General features: G+C 39.9%; 1 protein-coding gene across 1 annotated transcript in view; it reads right to left on the bottom strand.

Annotated features, from left to right (window-relative positions):
- The window catches only part of hlcs (holocarboxylase synthetase (biotin-(proprionyl-CoA-carboxylase (ATP-hydrolysing)) ligase)), a 103,087-nt gene that overhangs the window by 17,828 nt on the left and 71,458 nt on the right, over positions 1-13,801 (bottom strand). The window contains exon 11 of the mRNA XM_080748903.1: positions 7,736-7,803. Within this exon, the coding sequence (XP_080605029.1) occupies positions 7,736-7,803 (68 nt within the window). The remainder of the gene's footprint in view (positions 1-7,735; positions 7,804-13,801) is intronic.

The following is a 13,801-nucleotide window of genomic DNA, read 5'->3' as shown; positions in this document are numbered from 1 at the left end:
TAGTCGCTTTGCTCCTGCTCCAGAGCAATGTTAAATTAGATCATAACTGAAGCATTAAAGTTGTTGTAACTGGGCTCTGAAAGCAAAAATGAGTAGTAGCAAATACCCAGGGGTCTTCCACAGGGGTCCCGGACCCCTAGGGGGTCCTCAGAGTTACTACAGGAGGCCTGCCGAATCTTGATGGGGAAGTTCCTTTTTTTTATATGTATATATATTTTTACATTTGAAACTGTTTTTATTAGTATTCTCAGTATTATTTATAACATGTGTGTGTTAGACAGACAGGTTCACAGGTATTGCAAGAATTAAGGTATTGCAACTTCTCACTTTGGGCGCACAGTCTAACATGTCCATTTATTGCATTGCACTAACACTGACAACACAACACACACACCTCTTTGTTATCGTCACCCCAAAACCCGCACCCTATCCTCTTAAAGAGCTCACGGTCAATTGTACCCAAAGAAATTCACTACTATACATGTCCTCCCTAATAATGTTGACAGTTTCCACTATATCATTTGCAGGGAGGAGAGTGCAAGGCAGGTTATTGTTTGAGCAGCTGCACCGTCCCTTGTAACCTGCTTTGCAAACACATTTGATGAGCTTTGCCTTTGCAGCAGGGATGGCAAGAAACCTGACTGGAACATACCCTCCACTCTCTGAATTCCATCTATTTTTTCAATTGATGGAAGCTCAGGGCAATTTGTCAGGTATGACGAAGTAGGCATCATAATACGATACCTTCATCAAGGGACATGATTTTGAGGAAGTGCAAACACATGAAGAGGCTGATACCCCGATTCCTTATCAAGTCCTTGCCTCCGGTACAAAAAAAGGAAATTGATATATTCGAGTGAGTTCAAGTTGATGTTACAAATGTCAAGGGTTCCTTTGCGTTTTTCAGGTGTTGACTGGGGAAGAACATTTGTTGGAATCACCAAAAAGACATGGGTCAATGCCTACTTGATGATGATGATGATGATGATGATGACCAAGCCACTAACCGCTTCAAGGACCTTGGCAAGGTCATTGGCCATTCCTCCTGAGCTTATAAATTGTGAGCTTCCATCAACATTGCAGTCCGAACATTTTGCATGCCATGTTTACAGTTCAAAAGGTCCAACAACCCTGGGATTACTCAGATGGGAACTATTTCTGTCAAATAACTTGGAGGGTGAGATGCTACCTCCAACTCGTGCTGCACTGCTACCACATTACCTCCGTGCCAACTCCGTCACAATGCAGGATAAATCATACCTGACAAATTTCCCTGTGCTTCCACCAATCGAAGAAAATAGATGGAATTCAGAGAGTGGAGGGTATATTCCAGGTTTCAGTTTTCTTGCTCTCCCTGCTCCAAAGGCAGTACTTGAGCCCATCAAATGTGTCTGCAAAGCAGGTTGTAAGGGACGGTGCAGCTGCTCAAATAACCTGCCTTTCACTCTATGCTATGGTGGAGACTGTGTCAACACTATTAGGTTGGACATTGAAGATGATGATGATGATGAAGACGAATATATCCTGCATGTCTGAAATTACTGTAGTGTAGTGAATCTCTTTGGGCGTAATTAACCATGGGCTCTATAAGAGGATAAGGTGAGGGTTTTGGGGTGACAATAACAAAGAGGTGTGTGTGTGTGTGTGTGTGTGTGTGTGTGTGTGTGTGTGTGTGTGTGTGTGTGTGTGTGTGTGTGTACAAACATTCCCGTGTCATTCCATCCATGTTTCATCTCTGTGATAACTTGGAAATGTTTGCATCTTTGACAGCTAATACACCAGATGTTGTTGTGGTTGATGAAGAGTCCAGGGAAGTGTCTGTATTGGAGATGGCCTGCACCTTTGACCCTAGCCTAGAGGAAGCTTTCATGACCAAGGTCATTAAATACCAACCTCTCCTAAATACGATCTCAGAGCTGGGGTACAGGTGCAGACTATTTGTTTTCATATTTGGCAGCCTAGGACATACCCACAGGCTGGTTGTTAGAGGGTTTCAACAACTTGGAGTGCCTAAAAAAGAGGCAAAAAGGCTGGCAAAGTATTGTTCCGTCTCCGCTATAATCGGCAGCCGCCACATATGGCGGAGACGCTGTTACTTATACCCGTAGAGTACCAAGTGCCTTGCTATTGTATCATGAAGACATAATGCCATGATTTTGTAAATGTTACTCTACTGCACCTATACTATTTGTGTCCTTGTATGCATCTCCTTTGTGTGGACATAAATAAATGGTTAAAATGTGTGTGTGTGTGTGTGTGTGTGTGTGTGTGTGTGTGTGTGTGTGTGTGTGTGTGTGTGTGTGTGTGTGTGTGTGTGTGTTGTCAGTGTGAGTGCAGTGCAATAAATGGAAATGTTGTTCTGCACCCAAAGTGAAAAGTTGCAATACCTTCATTATTGCAATCCATGCAGTAACAGCTGTCAACCATAACTGTTTTAACACAAAAAACATTATAAATAATACTGAGAATACTAATAAACCATCAAAGTACAATACATAAAACCAGGATACATAAAAACATTCAAAGTTTCAAATGTAAAAAAAAAAAGAAAAAAAAAAGATCTCATCGAGATTTGGCAGGCCCCCTGTAATAGCTCTGAGGACCCCCCCAGGGGTCCCGGACCCCCCGTGGAAGACCTCTGTTATTTGCTACAAGTCATTTTTTATTTCAGAGCATATTTCAGATCTAATTTAACATTGTTCTGGTGCAGGAGCAGAGCGATTACTGAAATAGGCTCAGGGGTCTGTCTGGGGGGTCCCAGGTGAGGAAAGACCCCAACCAAAAGTCAGAAATGTTATTCTGGCTGCTTTAAAAGTGTAATAAATGAACTCAGGATGTTTTAAAACCTACAAAACAACTCTAATATTATGAAAATTCGATATTAACTGGCTGGCGTACTGTAAAACATATCCGAAAAGGCGGCCATCTTTAAAACTGGCGGACATTTTGAAAATTAAGTGTCTAATGTGATTTTTCTAAAGAATGACCCAAGAGGTACACTCTGTAAAATTGTGGTGCTTCTTTCCAGAACTGAAGTATTGTTCTCCTTAACAGCCCCGCTAATTCTCAGACAGACAGTTCTTATACTCCATTCTAACAGAGATGCTATTCTAACATGGTCTTATAAGGACATGGTCTTCTAAAGATAAGGGCAACATTCAAACAGTTACAGAAATATAGGTTCGCTGGCAAAGTGAAGTACGGTAAGCTGTGAGTTGAATTAGCATGTGCACTGTGATGAGTTTGAATGGAGGCCCAAGCGTATATTTGGCGATCTACAGTAAACATTTCTGCCACCACAGTATATTTGGATGTGTACTGTTAGTATATTTGGATGTGTACTGGTGGTATATTTGGATGTGTACTGTTAGTATATTTGGATGTGTACTGGTGGTATATTTGGATGTGTACTGGTGGTATATTTGGATGTGTACTGGTGGTATATTTGGATGTGTACTGTTAGTATATTTGGATGTGTACTGGTGGTATATTTGGATGTGTACTGGTGGTATATTTGGATGTGTACTGTTAGTATATTTGGATGTGTACTGGTGGCATATTTGGATGTGTACTGGTGGTATATTTGGATGTGTACTGTTAGTATATTTGGATGTGTACTGGTGGTATATTTGGATGTGTACTGGTGGTATATTTGGATGTGTACTGGTGGTATATTTGGATGTGTACTGTTAGTATATTTGGATGTGTACTGGTGGTATATTTGGATGTGTACTGTTAGTATATTTGGATGTGTACTGTTAGTATATTTGGATGTGTACTGGTGGTATATTTGGATGTGTACTGTTAGTATATTTGGATGTGTACTGGTGGTATATTTGGATGTGTACTGTTAGTATATTTGGATGTGTACTGGTGGTATATTTGGATGTGTACTGTTAGTATATTTGGATGTGTACTGGTGGTATATTTGGATGTGTACTGTTAGTATATTTGGATGTGTACTGGTGGTATATTTGGATGTGTACTGTTAGTATATTTGGATGTGTACTGGTGGTATATTTGGATGTGTACTGTTAGTATATTTGGATGTGTACTGGTGGTATATTTGGACGTGTACTGTTAGTATATTTGGATGTGTACTGGTGGTATATTTGGATGTGTACTGTTAGTATATTTGGATGTGTACTGGTGGTATATTTGGATGTGTACTGTTAGTATATTTGGATGTGTATTGGTGGTATATTTGGATGTGTACTGTTAGTATATTTGGATGTGTACTGGTGGTATATTTGGATGTGTACTGTTAGTATATTTGGATGTGTACTGGTGGTATATTTGGATGTGTACTGTTAGTATATTTGGATGTGTACTGGTGGTATATTTGGATGTGTACTGTTAGTATATTTGGATGTGTACTGGTGGTATATTTGGATGTGTACTGTTAGTATATTTGGATGTGTACTGGTGGCATATTTGGATGTGTACTGGTGGTATATTTGGATGTGTACTGGTGGCATATTTGGATGTGTACTGTGGTATATTTGGATGTGTACTGGTGGTATATTTGGATGTGTACTGTTGGTATATTTGGATGTGTACTGGTGGTATATTTGGATGTGTACTGGTGGTATATTTGGATGTGTACTGTTAGTATATTTGGATGTGTACTGGTGGTATATTTGGATGTGTACTGTTAGTATATTTGGATGTGTACTGTTAGTATATTTGGATGTGTACTGGTGGTATATTTGGATGTGTACTGTTAGTATATTTGGATGTGTACTGGTGGTATATTTGGATGTGTACTGTTAGTATATTTGGATGTGTACTGGTGGTATATTTGGATGTGTACTGTTAGTATATTTGGATGTGTACTGGTGGTATATTTGGATGTGTACTGTTAGTATATTTGGATGTGTACTGGTGGTATATTTGGATGTGTACTGTTAGTATATTTGGATGTGTACTGGTGGTATATTTGGATGTCTACTGTTAGTATATTTGGATGTGTACTGGTGGTATATTTGGATGTGTACTGTTAGTATATTTGGATGTGTACTGGTGGTATATTTGGATGTGTACTGTTAGTATATTTGGATGTGTACTGGTGGTATATTTGGATGTGTACTGTTAGTATATTTGGATGTGTACTGGTGGTATATTTGGATGTGTACTGTTAGTATATTTGGATGTGTACTGTTAGTATATTTGGATGTGTACTGGTGGTATATTTGGATGTGTACTGTTAGTATATTTGGATGTGTACTGGTGGTATATTTGGATGTGTACTGGTGGTATATTTGGATGTGTACTGTTAGTATATTTGGATGTGTACTGGTGGTATATTTGGATGTGTACTGTTAGTATATTTGGATGTGTACTGGTGGTATATTTGGATGTGTACTGGTGGTATATTTGGATGTGTACTGTTAGTATATTTGGATGTGTACTGGTGGTATATTTGGATGTGTACTGTTAGTATATTTGGATGTGTACTGGTGGTATATTTGGATGTGTACTGGTGGTATATTTGGATGTGTACTGTTAGTATATTTGGATGTGTACTGGTGGTATAATTAGATGTGTACTGGTGGTATATTTAGATGTGTACTGGTGGTATATTTAGATGTGTACTGGTGGTATAATTAGATGTGTACTGGTGGTATATTTGGATGTGTACTGGTGGTATATTTAGATGTGTACTGGTGGTATATTTGGATGTGTACTGGTGGTATATTTGGATGTGTACTGGTGGTATAATTAGATGTGTACTGGTGGTATATTTAGATGTGTACTGGTGGTATATTTAGATGTGTACTGGTGGTATAATTAGATGTTTACTGGTGGTATATTTAGATGTGTACTGGTGGTATATTTAGATGTGTACTGGTGGTATATTTAGATGTGTACTGGTGGTATATTTGGATGTGTACTGGTGGTATATTTAGATGTGTACTGGTGGTATATTTGGATGTGTACTGGTGGTATAATTAGATGTGTACTGGTGGTATATTTAGATGTGTACTGGTGGTATATTTGGATGTGTACTGGTGGTATAATTAGATGTGTACTGGTGGTATATTTAGATGTGTACTGGTGGTATATTTAGATGTGTACAGGTGGTATATTTGGATGTGTACTGGTGGTATATTTGGATGTGTACTGTTAGTATATTTGGATGTGTACTGGTGGTATATTTGGATGTGTACTGTTAGTATATTTGGATGTGTACTGGTGGTATATTTGGATGTGTACTGTTAGTATATTTGGATGTGTACTGTTAGTATATTTGGATGTGTACTGGTGGTATATTTGGATGTGTACTGTTAGTATATTTGGATGTGTACTGGTGGTATATTTGGATGTGTACTGGTGGTATATTTGGATGTGTACTGTTAGTATATTTGGATGTGTACTGGTGGTATATTTGGATGTGTACTGTTAGTATATTTGGATGTGTACTGGTGGTATATTTGGATGTGTACTGGTGGTATATTTGGATGTGTACTGTTAGTATATTTGGATGTGTACTGGTGGTATATTTGGATGTGTACTGTTAGTATATTTGGATGTGTACTGGTGGTATATTTGGATGTGTACTGGTGGTATATTTGGATGTGTACTGTTAGTATATTTGGATGTGTACTGGTGGTATAATTAGATGTGTACTGGTGGTATATTTAGATGTGTACTGGTGGTATATTTAGATGTGTACTGGTGGTATAATTAGATGTGTACTGGTGGTATATTTGGATGTGTACTGGTGGTATATTTAGATGTGTACTGGTGGTATATTTGGATGTGTACTGGTGGTATATTTGGATGTGTACTGGTGGTATAATTAGATGTGTACTGGTGGTATATTTAGATGTGTACTGGTGGTATATTTAGATGTGTACTGGTGGTATAATTAGATGTTTACTGGTGGTATATTTAGATGTGTACTGGTGGTATATTTAGATGTGTACTGGTGGTATATTTAGATGTGTACTGGTGGTATATTTGGATGTGTACTGGTGGTATATTTAGATGTGTACTGGTGGTATATTTGGATGTGTACTGGTGGTATAATTAGATGTGTACTGGTGGTATATTTAGATGTGTACTGGTGGTATATTTGGATGTGTACTGGTGGTATAATTAGATGTGTACTGGTGGTATATTTAGATGTGTACTGGTGGTATATTTAGATGTGTACAGGTGGTATATTTGGATGTGTACTGGTGGTATATTTGGATGTGTACTGGTGGTATATTTAGATGTGTACTGGTGGTATATTTAGATGTGTACTGGTGGTGTATTTGGATGTGTACTGGTGGTATATTTGGATGTGTACTGGTGGTATATTTGGATGTGTACTGGTGGTATATTTGGATGTGTACTGGTGGTATATTTGGATGTGTACTGGTGGTATATTTGGATGTGTACTGGTGGTATATTTGGATGTGTACTGGTGGTATATTTAGATGTGTACTGGTGGTATAATTAGATGTGTACTGGTGGTATATTTGGATGTGTACTGGTGGTATATTTGGATGTGTACTGGTGGTATATTTGGATGTGTAATGGTGGCATATTTGGATGTGTACTGGTGGTATATTTAGATGTGTACTGGTGGTATATTTAGATGTGTACTGGTGGTATAATTAGATGTGTACTGGTGGTATATTTGGATGTGTACTGGTGGTATATTTGGATGTGTACTGGTGGTATATTTGGATGTGTAATGGTGGCATATTTGGATGTGTACTGGTGGTATATTTAGGTTGTTTACCTCGGCCTTGACTCTGTCGAGCAGCGATGGCGATCAGGCCTGTATCTTCAGGTACATGCATCGCCAGCCTGGGGAGGAGAGTAAAGGCAGATTAACGCTTTGCTGCCGTCCCATGAATAACAATACTGGAGAGCTCACGATAAGTCATGAAACCTACCGAGTGTGGATTTAATGCTCAAGTTCCATACAGTGTATGAACAGTATACTGTAGTGCTAGACATGGCAATAAACTTCATCTCCCTTTCTTTTATTCTCCTAAAGTCGGTTTTCAACTGTATTGCATGTTCCATAACCAAGGAGCTCAGTTGTGGAACACGTGCATGATCAATTCATACCACACATCTCTAAGCCTGTTTGATTTTTTTCCACTCATGGTTTTGTGTAGTTTTTTCTCTAATGTTATAGTTTCTCGCTGTTGATTGATACAATTATAAGCCTAGTTGGGTTTCTTTTCCACTCCCTGACGATAATTATTTTACGTTTTGCTGTCTGTTGATTCTATATTTCCCCCTCCTCATGTGCAAAGAATAAAATAGAAAATGAAACCAATAAAGTAGGTTTCAATAGGCCTATATGCCACGAGCATGACAAACAAACTGATGTGCCTGGTAGCCTTTCTTCTGGGTCTTATTGAAAAGTCCACATGCGCAACGCAAACTCACACAAACTCCATGACTTAAGCCACATTTATTCGCCGTAGTGCGATGGTGTCGTTTGCAGATCTACAAGCTGTCAAGGCGTCCCTTTGTGATGCCTGGAGAGCTTGTAGATCTGCTCTTTTTCCCTGCCCTCCCGCGATGGAGTACACTATTAAATTAAGCTCTAAGCTAAAAGAAGTACCCTAGCATCTACGACCCACTTCAAGACTGTTGAAAGTGAGCGAGGAGAGGAGGGGATTGGGGAACCATTATAATGCAAAGAGACTAATCATTGCCAAATCAGCTTATGCCGAGGCCCCCGGCTTTAATCTGTGCAAACTCGTCTTGACCAAACAGTGGTTTGTAGGCTTTTGGTTTAAAGCGGCGCGGCTCAACAAAGACTAGCTGACAAAGGCGAGCGGGACGGCTCAATCCAGCCTCTTGAGGGATGCCGAGGGAATTCTGATGGGACCGACGCTCTGGCACATTTACTCTGTAATATACACTAGCGTACGGGAGGGTAACCGCCTGTGTTAGCACTGTATATATATATATGTATAACCTTATATTGCACAACGCATCTCTCTATTGATCATGCTCACACAATACAAGCACACAGAGGACATACTTAATTATGAAGATATGGCACCAGTAAGCACAACGAGTAGCAAAGGCAGAAATGCATTAAAACATATTTCCCCCACTAAAGTCATCATAGATAACTGTACAGTTATCTGCATAGTGTATAATCTGTAGTGTATAATCTATATAGTGATAAAACACTACTTGAAATTATGCAGAATTGGAATTGGTAAAATGTAATGGCGCACATGCACACGCTCTCGCACACACACACACACACACACACACACACACACACACACACACACACACACACACACACACACACACACACACACACACACACACACACACACACACACACACACACACACACACACACACACACACACACACACACACACTCTAACTCCACAATAGCAAGATTTGTGACCCTCTTGACGCATACAGTAGATTAATTCTATTAAAGAGGTAAGATGCTCAACCTTCCGCATTCAATATGTTGATTAATATTATTATTATTATCGTAATCTAGTAGCCACCATAACGAACAAAAGAAAAACATATCAACAATATAGCCTTTGTTTGCATGTCTGTATTCTTTTTTCTTTTATGTATGTATGTACGTACGTTAGGGTGCATCAAATTTCAATGCAAAATATTTAAGGTCAAAATTTCATTTCATTCCATCTAGAACTTTGTTCCACTGTCTATACAAATGATTTTAGCAACGTTTGGGCAAAATTAATTCATAGTTAGAGGTGCAACGCAGCATGTCAAATTTAGGGAAAAGTGATATTTCGGCTACTTTTAGAGCTTTCATTTCTTGATAACATGACATGGCAATTTCTCCAAAATACAACAAATAGTTTGTGAGAAGGTGTTTCTGACAAGAGAAAAGGTGTTTAATCAAGAAGAAACATTTGAATTTTCATTAAAAGTCACTGAATTTTTTTTGAAAATATTGAAATATTGTCCTAGTTAAGTGAAATTTCGGCTGCTTTTAGAACTCATTTCTTGATAACATGACATGGCAATTTCGAAAAAAAATACAACAAATAGTTTGTGAGGAGGTGTTTCTGCCAAGAGACAAGGTGTTTAATCAAGAAGAAACATTTACATTTTCATTGAAAAATGTTTAAAAATATTGAAATATTGTCCTAGTCATTCACTGTGTTCAGCTTGCGCTTGTAGGAGCGAAGATTGGGCTGTTCACGGCGGTCATGCTCAACTAAATGCAGCACATTCTGAAGGTGTTGCTCACTTGGCTGCTGCCACAAAGTATGATGTGAGTTTGACCCCTCGCTCGGCACAGTCATTCACAACATTGATGGCACGCACATTCACCACACCTGCCTGGAATGATGCACTGGTACCCCAATCCTCTACATTGAGTGGAAGAAATGCTGTATCGATTTGCAACTGGTGCATACCAAACCAGCAGTCTGGGTTGGCAAGGTCGGCTAACCAGGTGGCCGGTGAGGGGACTGGAAACTTTGGCTTACCGAAACCAGTGCCAAAGTGCTACTGTGGGGCTCGCATGGGGAGGTTAACTGGTTTGTGCTCCAAGATGGCATCCGCAAGTGCATGCTGCTGATTAGCTGGTGCTGAGGAGTGCCAGGTGCAGCATCTAGTGTGCCCCATCCACAAAGGGGAAAGACAAGGCGTGCGGAGAGATGATCACCTGGCTGACATGCAAACTACTACAGGGCTGGTGCTGTGCCGACCAGGTTGTCAATATGGTATTCGACACCACTTCATCAAACACAGGCAATCTCACAGCAGCCTGCATTGCCATCCAGCTCTCACTTGGTAGACCACTGCTCTTGTCCGGGAGCTGGCATCACATTGGTGAGGTGCTCCTCAGCCACATCTTCACTGACCTCACCCTCACCAGAGGTTGTTTAAGTGTCTAAAGGACAACTGGAGCTTGCTGCTGCACAACTACAGTGGCCCATTGTTCCTGGGCAAGTTAAGTGCTGAATTCACCATGTGTGCTGCAGCAGTGATAGACTACAGACGAGGTGAGTTCTACCATGACTTTGTGCAGCTGTGTCTTCTCTGGGTGCAGATGATGTAGACTCCAGTAAACTTCCAACGGCCTGGACTGTGCACAAGGCGCGCTGGATGGGCAAGCTCCTCTACACTCTCTATCTGGCTTTGATGGAACAGCACATCTTGCATCCCCATGGCACCATCACCAAACGGCAGCAGGTGCCAAAGATTCTGGCATTTGCCAACTTCATTACGCACATCTACGCAACATGGTGGCTGACCTGTAACAGCAGTAGATGCCGCACGGAATTACCTCAAACAACTGAGTACGTCTGTTGACGAGGGCATTGCAACATCAGCCATGAAAGCGCAGGAAGCACCACTAGATGCTGCCCCTGGCACTCCTCAGCACCAAGATGCCAGCTGATCAGCAGCATTGGAGCACAAATAACCTCCCCATGCGAGCCCCACAGTAGCACTTTGGCACTCGTTTCGGTAAGCCAAAGTTTCCAGTCCTCTCACCGGCCACCAGGTTAGCCAACCCAGACTGCTGGTTTGGTATGCACCAGTTGCAAATCGATACAGCATTTCTTCCACTCAATGTAGAGGATTGGGGTACCAGTGCATCATTCCAGGCAGGTGTGGTGAATGTGCGTGCCATCAATGTTGTGAATGACTGTGCCGAGTGAGGGGTCAAACTCACATCAGACTTTGTGGCAGCAGCCAAGTGAGCAACACCTTCAGAATGTGCTGCCATCAGTTGAGCATGACCGCCGTGAACAGCCCAATATTCGCTCCTATAAGTGCAAGCTGAACACAGTGAATGACTAGGACAATATTTAAATATTTTTCAGTGACTTTCAATGAAAATGTAAATGTTTCTTCTTGATTAAACACCTTTTCTCTTGGCAGAAACACCTCCTCACAAACTATTTGTTGTATTTTTGAGAAATTGCCATGTCATGTTATCAAAAAATGAGAGTTCTAAAAGCAGCCGAAATGTCACTTAACTAGGACCATATTTAAATATTTTCAATACTTTTTCAGTGACTTTCAATGAAAATGTAAATGTTTCTTCTTGATTAAACATGCTTTCTCTTGTCAAAAACACCTTCTCACAAACTATTTGTTGTATTTTTGAGTAATTGTCATGTCATGTTATCAAGAAATGAAAGCTCTGAAAGCAGCCGAAATGTCACTTTTTTTTTTTGACATGCTGCGTTGCACCTCTAACTATAAATGAATTTCCCCCAAACTTTGCTAAAATCATTTGTATTGACAGTGGAACAAAGTTCTAGATGGAATGAGATGATTTATTTTTGCATTGAATTTTGATGCACCCTAACGTACGTACCGTAATTGCTGGACTATAAGTCGCAACTGAATATAAGCTGCACCCGCAAAATTTTGAACAAAAAACAAACGTTTTGTATGTACGTATGTATGTGAATGCATGTGTAAGAATGCATGTGTAAGGGTGGGGGGCGGGGGGTGAGATTGTGTTTTGTGTGGTAACTGTGAACCATTGATTTCTGATGTTGCCAATTGTGTAACTATGTGTAAAAACCTTTATAAAACTATTAAACAGATTATACTGTATATATTTAAAACAAAATTAACAGCAGATTAAAAACATGGCAGGTTGCAGAAGACTGACCTAATCAAGTAACAGATGTGATAGATTTACACACCTACATCTTACACCTACTAAAAAAAAAAAAAGAGATAGATGCCAGGGTTAAAGTGGTAAGGGGGAATTGTAGTGTATTCAGTCCTTTTTACAAACAAAAAAAAAAAAGGAAAGAAAGAAAGAAAGAAAAAAAAAAGAAAGAAAAAAATCACTGCAGTCATACTTAGTTTCCCAGCACCTTCAGGACCTGGACCAATCAGTGACGTCTCGATTGGCTCCAGATCACAGCCCATATGGGGATGATCTTAACGTCATTACCAGGACGTCATATGGACTTTTTGGTTTGACAGGATTATTGTTATTGTTTGTAATGTTAGTTGAAATATGAGCATATAAGGTTATATTCTGGGACATATCTAACTAGTTATGATATTGATCTGGCCTAGAATATCACCTGATTTCAACCAACATAAATCTTGTCAAACAAAAAGTCCATATGACGTCCTGGTAATGACGTCAAGATCATCCCCATATGGGCTGTGATCTGTCCCCAATCGAGATGTCACTGATTGGTCCAGGCCCTGACCGTGCTTGCTGGTTTTTTTTCATGCACAGTGCTAGAAATGTAACTCGCCCCACGCTCCAAACGCGACCAAACCATCACACCATCCAATGAAAGACAGTCTGGACAACATTACAGCTGGCCTAATTTAACAACACAGTGTGTGAAATGCATTAACTAGACGGCATTTATGCATTCTTTTCATATCTACACGTCTAGTCTACTGAGACAATATACACAGACTTTATTCTACAGAAGCTGGCTTCCCAGACAGCACTGTGAAGGTAACTTGTCACCTTTCCAAAGATACACATTCTATTCGCAGTTATATGATTAGCTGTTATTCTGTACAAGTATTAGTTCTGCATCACTAGATTCCGTAAAAAGTAATGGAGATAGCATGTTATTTAGAATGATGCTAGGTTGTACAGATTATTGTTTTGATAGTATATTGTTTAGACTGATGCAAGGTTCTTGGACCTATGACCCTAGCTTACTGAGGTCATACACTGTTGCAATGTTTCCTTGCTTATTAGAAGTCACCCTGGATAAAGACCGTCTGCTTAAAACATTGTAAATTGTAGTTCAGTATCAATAGTTTAGCACTAGTAAGACGCCTCAGGGCGACAAGCGACATCGCCCTAAAGGGCGAGGTTGCG

This window comes from Nannobrachium achirus (genome assembly GCF_963921795.1).
Source record: "Nannobrachium achirus genome assembly, chromosome: 19".
In the NCBI taxonomy this organism is placed as follows: domain Eukaryota; kingdom Metazoa; phylum Chordata; class Actinopteri; order Myctophiformes; family Myctophidae; genus Nannobrachium; species Nannobrachium achirus.
Note: the sequence above shows the minus strand (reverse complement) of the source record. Positions and strands in the feature narration are given on the sequence as shown.